This window comes from Pollicipes pollicipes, unplaced genomic scaffold (assembly GCF_011947565.3).
Source record: "Pollicipes pollicipes isolate AB1234 unplaced genomic scaffold, Ppol_2.1 Scaffold_6686;HRSCAF=7923_pilon_pilon_pilon, whole genome shotgun sequence".
In the NCBI taxonomy this organism is placed as follows: Eukaryota; Metazoa; Arthropoda; class Thecostraca; order Pollicipedomorpha; family Pollicipedidae; genus Pollicipes; species Pollicipes pollicipes.
Genome location: NW_023596921.1, coordinates 40,812,831 through 40,819,957, shown reverse-complemented (window position 1 = coordinate 40,819,957; position 7,127 = coordinate 40,812,831). Strand labels below are relative to the sequence as shown.

General features: G+C 60.7%; 1 protein-coding gene across 1 annotated transcript in view; it reads left to right on the top strand.

Annotated features, from left to right (window-relative positions):
* The window catches only part of LOC119108328 (hsc70-interacting protein-like), a 31,171-nt gene that overhangs the window by 22,606 nt on the left and 1,438 nt on the right, over positions 1-7,127 (top strand). Inside the window, 2 exon segments of the mRNA XM_037231905.1 lie at positions 4,983-5,309; positions 5,649-5,781. Of these exon segments, the coding sequence (XP_037087800.1) occupies positions 4,983-5,309; positions 5,649-5,781 (460 nt within the window).

The following is a 7,127-nucleotide window of genomic DNA, read 5'->3' as shown; positions in this document are numbered from 1 at the left end:
GCTAGATTCACCGTGACATAGCCCACGATGATATTCCAGAGCACGGGTTCTGAATGATCGTAAGAGTTTGTCGGTGTCTGGGTTGGTCTATGCCCTTTGATTCTCTCTCTCTATGGGCTCTCCTCGAATGCGCACGTTTTGATCATTACCTTCGGCTCTATAGGCAAAGTGCGGACATGGCGGAGCGCCCCAAGCTGCCCGGTATGTCTAAGCGCCGATTGTTATCAAGTGGCGCTGGCCACTGGGTACGCCGGCACGTGTAAACATCAATTGTCGGCCGCTCAGACAACCTCGCTTCGGTATTCCTGCGGTCCCGACCGCCGACACGGTAGCTGCGACACTGTCAAGACGCTGACCAGAGCCCGCCGGGAGCGGAGCCGGTCCGACGGCGCCGGTGACGCTCGCGGTGACGCCGCGGCCGCCGCACGGCGCGGCGCCTGGCCGTCTGCCACCGATTGCTGCATACACACAGCTGCGAGCGACTTGCCGACCTGCCCCACGGGCGGTTGCCGAGCGCCGGGGGTGGCGGCCACGGCGCCGTCGCGCTCTCACGCCGGCCAGTGGGCCGGCTGCAGCCTGGGGCCACGCCGCAGGTGCTGCCCACTGAAATCAACGGTCGTGGCGGGGATGATCCGATGATCCGATGTCCGCTCCGATGATCTGATGATCCGATGATCCGATGTCGGCTCCGATGATCCGATGATCCGATGTCGGCGCTCGAGAACTCCAGTCATCAGCAGGGGCATCCGATCGAACTTATTTCTGCGCCCTTATGTCGACGTCAGCCCTCTCGCTATGCTAGCAGCGTGTGGTATTGCTGGGGCTGAAGCAGCGGAGATGATTTATTCAACATTGCATTCACAACATTTTCACATTCACAAGGCGGTGGGTATCGTGTAACAAATCGCGGGTTGATTTGTGTGGTTATGGGATCCAGGTGATCTTAAGGTGGAACAGACCCGTCACTCGATCGTGTTTTTCAATCCCGTGTCTTGCACTGGGTTTGCCACTGTGGTATCGTAACGCATGTTTAATTTTAAAGCACTTTAGTTCACCAGTGGGTTAGAGCAAATATGGCGTTAAGTTGCTGTGCGTTTCGCTGCAACACGAGTGTGTCCCAAGGCGATGGATTGGGGCGGCGTGTCGCTGTTCGCCGTTACGATCAGCGACATCTCGGATGAACTTTCCCAGTCTGTGGGCCGTGCCCGTGTTGATTTTACCTTCGGACCAGCGCGGCACGGTCACCATCGATAAAGCGGCTGCTGCAGCTGGCTGTGGACCGTGTCGGGAAGTGAGGCACCATAAGTGGGCTCAGTTTTTCGCAAATAACGAGACTAGCTATCCATTTTTGTCGCTGTCGGCGATGCGGTAGCTTGGCTGACGGCCCATCTGTATGGGCAACGCGTCCGTCTTGGGCCTGTGGCTAGATACTTTATTATATACGCTGACCGTTGGCTGACGTAAAAGGTACATCTCAAAACGCTACGTGAACGTTGTTTTAAATCTGAATATTATGTCCCTCATTTTATTGGTGCTAAAACGTGCTTCGCGCACATCGCATGGAGAAGATCGATATGCGCATGTGCTGTTGTACCATTCAATTGCACCCTTGAGGCGTTGGACTACGCATGTTGTATTTATGACAGTGCGCGTGAATGTACCCAACGCATTCTTCACGTCGTCCATTACAATGCTCCCCGTATGGCATCGCAGAGATGTTTAACACATCACCTATCGCAAGCCTCATGACGGAATCACCTGAGCCGCGCCCGTCACGAGGATGGAAATATCCGGTATGCGCTATGCGCTTACGCTGGGGCAGTCCCCGTCAGTTCCAGGCATGCAGACAAGCAGGCTGCTCCGTGAGTGTGGCGTGTTCACACCTCGTCAGAGAGCGTCTACATCCCTCTGGACAGGATGATTTGTCCCGGGTGCTCCGTTATATACCAGGAAGCAAATGGCGTTGTATTGCATCTAAACAGCTGTTTTTGTTCTAGAAACATGTCAACTTGAAAACTTTACACGGCTCATTACTAAGGTAAAAGCCTCGTTATGGTTTCAAAATGACCACTGCAGCGCGCGCCCGAAGCTCGTAATAGGCGACAACACAAAAGCGTGACCGCACGCGTGCTGGCTGCTGCCACGCCCCTGCTCGCTGCTGCCGTGGTCCCGCTGTGACCACGGCTGGCGTGGCTCTGCTGAGCTGGTCTGCCATCCCGGGGTGTTACGGGTGTCAGCTAGCGAGCGGTCGCCGCTGCCTTGCTGTGAGCACGGCTGGCGTGGCCCTGCTGAGCTGGTCTGCTATCCAGCAGTGTTACGGGTGTCGGCTAGCGAGCAGTCGCCGAAACCGTCACTCCGGAGCGATTGCGCAAGCTGCGGGTAACATGGCAGTTGGCTGGTGATAACATGGATGCAGATGAAACCAAACACACGCTGCGTGAATGCCCAAACAGGATCCCGCTCCGTGACGGAATGTCATGGCAATCTTTGGACGTATAAAGCTTGCGACGCACTTGCTAGCTCCTCTGTGTTGCCATTAGCTTCGAGCTTTTGCTGCAACTCCATTTGGACTTTTTTTAGCACGTTTTACATATCACCTGGGTGGTATTAAATGAAGATGGCCACACACAGACGCACACGGCCGTGTGCGTGTGTGAAGCTGTGCGACGCTCGACCATGTGATAGGCTCCGCAGGCGCTTGGTCCGCACGCCCGTCCCGCTGTCACAGCCGTCCAGTCTGACGTTTGGTCCGCACCCCCGTCCCACTGTTGCAGCCGTCCAGTCAGACGTCCGACGTCTGATGTCTAATGTCTGACTGACGATGTTTGACGCCCGATGCCTGTCCTATGCGTGCTGCCTGCTGCCGGCGGCCGGACCGCTAGGGCATCGCCATTGGCAGGCCTGCCCGGGGCAGGCCGCCCAGGGCAGGGCAGCGCCCCGCGCGGGCTCTGGCACCCGCCGCGCCATTGACATAGCAGGGATGCCGCGCGGCTGTCGGAAAGGGCTGGTCCGATGGCTGGTCGGGCGCATAATTTGGCTTCCAGTCGCGCCATTGGAGCTGAAATCGGGCGGAGCCGTCACGGGGCCCGTTTGGGGCGTCTCGGGTGTGACGCCGGCCTTTGGATGCAGTCTGCACGTGGAGGAGACGCCTGGAGACGCTCGAGGGCGCATGGACATGCTGCCTTTGGTCGGTGGACTTTGTGCACGGCTGAGGGAGTTTACTGGCAGGGGTCGCACGGCGCGGCCCGGATCTACGCCCATTTTATCTTTATTGTGGCGAAAACACGCCGTGCTAGGCCATCGCGCTTGTGTTTGAAGTCCTCGCCCACCTGCCACTGGTGTTGAACGCACGCCGATTTCCTCCAGCTGTTCGCGTACAGCATATAAACTACGTCGACTCGGTTGTACCCGATAGGCGGGACTGCCAGCAGCCGCTGGCGCCGCCCGCGCCACCTGTCGGCGACCGCGGCGGACGGCGGGGGCGCCGGTGGCACCGTTCCGAGCGCCGCCGGCGCGTGGCCGCCGCTTGCGTCAGGCGCGGCCGTGGCCGGGCGATGGGCTCGGCTCCCCCCCCCCCCCCCCCCACCCAGCCCCGCCCCGCGTCGGCCGGGTCAGCGGAGACGTCGGGCCCGCCGCGACCGATGGTCCCCCGGCGGTGGCGGCGGGCTGAGGTGCTGGGGAGCTGGTGCCAAGCGGACCCGGCGCTGGCCGGCGCCTGGACGGTGTCGGCCAGCCGATGCGACCGACGCCAGGAGCCGTCCCAGTCCACGCCCCGGGCCTGGGGCGGTGCTCTCCGCCTCGGGGTGACCCTGCGATGCGGCGTCGGCTGGCGAGTAGGACAGCGTGGACTGTGTTGGGGAGAGAATGCGTGGGGGAGGGGGGAACTGATATGGGACGTACGGACAGATTGGGCCGGTTACACAAGGCACCAGCTCCACATTTTTACATATCATTGTACAGCATTGGATGGCCTTGTATGGAACTGACCTCAAACTGGAGATGGCAAGATAGATGGAGATGATTTAGTCAAATCCTTTTAATTGTATGACATTGTAGATCAGCGTCCACGTTAAGAGTAATTGTTCCTTGGGACCTGACTCCACCACCATTAACCATCCGGTACAGCTGATGGTGAAACGGAGCTCTTTTGTTCGCCCTCCCTGTATGTGGGTCCGGCGACATCTATGCTGGAAACGGCAAATGGCCGAAATATAGCACCGGTACCAAATCAGTGCTGGCGGTACCTGGTTGGTGCCTGAGTTCTCGGGACTTTGTCCATGCCAGGAATGTTAACCTGTGTTTAACGTATTGAAAACGGGTACCCATGCTGGTACCGACCGATGCCTGTCGGTCCGGACGGCGATAACGGGCGGCAATGAGCTCTGAGTGATAAAACCCAGCTGGGCTTGCGTTCGTCTTGCTCTCGCAATGTGCGACGGGAAGCAGCACTATGTCGACTGCGCATCAGGCGCGCTTACGTCACTCATTGCTGTTATGTGGAGCCGACAGGCCGCTCTGCCATCGATGTGGTGTCGTTCTCACTGTCCACCATGTGATTGTGTCGTGTCCGCGCCTTGTCGAAGAACATCGGCGTCACTTTGGGTAGCAGGCTTCGTCCCGGACGATTAGCGATGCGGTTGGAGACATCTCATTGAATCTAAACAGCTCTTCTTGTTTCTAAGAAATATCGACTTCCAGGTCATGCCCACACCTCCCTTAGTAAAAACATCGTTATGGGTTAAAAACATCGCCAAATGACAGTTAGAGTCGGCACGCCCTGAAACACCAATAAACAACAAGGATCCACCTCGTCCGTCGTTGACTTCGTCGGCTGTTCTCAATCCACTGTGTAACGACCTGCCCTTCTGTCTGGTGGGACGATTTCCCGGCCTGGCCTAACCTGGCCGCGGTTGTGGCGGTCGTCCTCCGCGCCCCAGCAGCCCGGTGTCACGCCCGCCTGACCCTCGCCGCTCTCCCGACAGGCACACAAGATCGAGGAGCACAACCGCAAGTACGAGCGTCGCCGCGAGGAGCGCGAGCTGCGCCAGAAGCAGGAGCGCATCCGCCGCGCCCGCCAGGAGCAGGAGAAGGCCCGCGCCCGCGCCGCCGCCGCCGCTGATGCCGCCGCCGCCGCCGGCGGTGGCATGCCCGGCGGCATGCCCGGAGGCATGCCTGGGGGTATGCCCGGGGGTATGCCAGGGGGTATGCCCGGAGGCATGCCCGGAGGCATGCCCGGAGGCATGCCCGGAGGCATGCCCGGAGGCATGGCAGACCTGCTGAGCGACCCGGACATCATGGCTGCGATGCAGGTGGGTGTCGAGGTCCCGGCTCGGCGGACCCTGGGTCGCTGTGACGAGCCCTCAGCCCTCGCTGTGACTCCGCTCCCCACCGCGCTCATGTGTCCGGTTACGGCCGCCAACCAAGTCGCCTGTCATTACCGTGTCACCGACGACGGCGTGACCTTTGACCATCTGATTTTCCAATGTGGAGCGATTTTCATCACCGGCAGGCATAAGCGGGCCTGCACTGGCGCCACTGGTCCATGCTTTAGACCGTGTGTTTTTCAATGTTCCCCTGCCATGTTGCTTGCGAGTTAGATCGGACGGCGCGCCGCCAGGCCAGGCCTTACCCTGCGCCGTCACTTTCAGGATCCGGAGGTAATGACCGCGTTCGCCGACGTCTCCAAGAACCCGGGCAACATCATGAAGTACCAGGACAACCCCAAGGTCATGGCGCTGATCACCAAGATGACCCAGAAGCTGGGTGGCGGAGCCGGCGGCGGCGGAGGGCGGCATGCCTGGCTTCCCCGGCGGCTTCCCGGGCGGCATGGGAGGCTTCCCGGGCGGCATGGGAGGCGGCCCGGGCGGCATGGGTGGCGGCCCGGGAGGACCGGCCGGCGCTCCGGACATGGACGTCGACTAGCCGGCCAGAGGAGAGCTCGCGAGCCGGCAGCCGCCGTGGCCCGGCGGCCCGCTCCGCTCAAACGCGGGCCGCGCACCGCCGCGGGGTGACGCCGCCGGCCGCCGGACCGGGCGTGCCGCGTCCCGCCCTGGTCCAGCGGCCGGTGACGGACGGCAGCTGCCGCGGCGGCCGGGCGGGCGCGCTGTCCGCCGCGGCCGGCGCTGCGCTCCGTCCGGTGCGCCGCGGCGCTGCCTCGCCGACGACGGCGCAGCAGCGGGCGCCAGACTGTGCTCTGGGTGACCTCTGAGTGCCCGTCTCGCGGTCTGTTCTGCTGTCTCAAGTTCGATGCCGCACGCCCCCCCCCCCCCCCCCCCACGGCAGTCTGCTGCGTGTGGAGCCGCGCTGGGCGCCGGCCGGGTCGGCCGGGGCTGGCCGCTCTCTCGTCACGACGGCGGCCATGTGTATGTTTGCGGTGGGCGTGGACTGCTTTCTCGGAGGCCCGGCCGGGGTCCCGCGACCCCGTCTGCGGACCGCCGGGCCCCGGCCGCCGGCCGTCCGCTGGCTGGTGTGTCGGCTTGGAGCCTCGCGTGCGTATCTGGGTAGTGCTAGGCGTCTGGAGGGGACCCCTGACGCCCAGCTGAGTCCGCCATCTGCCTCGGCAGCGCCATCGCTATCACGCGGCGTCGCTGGCCTCCTGTGTTGCGTTCCGCTTTGGTTGCGTTTATGTGTTTGAGGATGGCCCGGGTGAACAAATAGACAATCCACCTGGCTAAGTGTGTTTTGGTTACGGATGGGATGCTTTGGAGACATGCGCTCTGAACTAACTTTTATTTTAGAAACGTTTGTCGGTGTATAATGGAGCACACTGCCATCTGTTGGACGATAAACCAGCTCCTACTAAACACCCCAAGCGCCAGGGTCATCGTAAAACAGCTTAGCATACATCAGCACGAGCACACCAACATAGCGAACGTATTTGAAAGGTATCATAACCACATACCTTAGCTTAACATAAATTACAATGCGCTGCTGTCGGTCGAATAAATGGAAGACAGTGCCTTTCTAGCACGCCATGAGCCCTTTCGAATCTGTGATTCGGGCGATCAGCGCACTCATACTGACCCAAGCAATACCACAACAAAGAATATTAATTCGATAGCTCTGCTTGCATCGCATTCCATATCCCAGCACAACGCCTAGCATGCAGACTCGAATCATCACGTGTT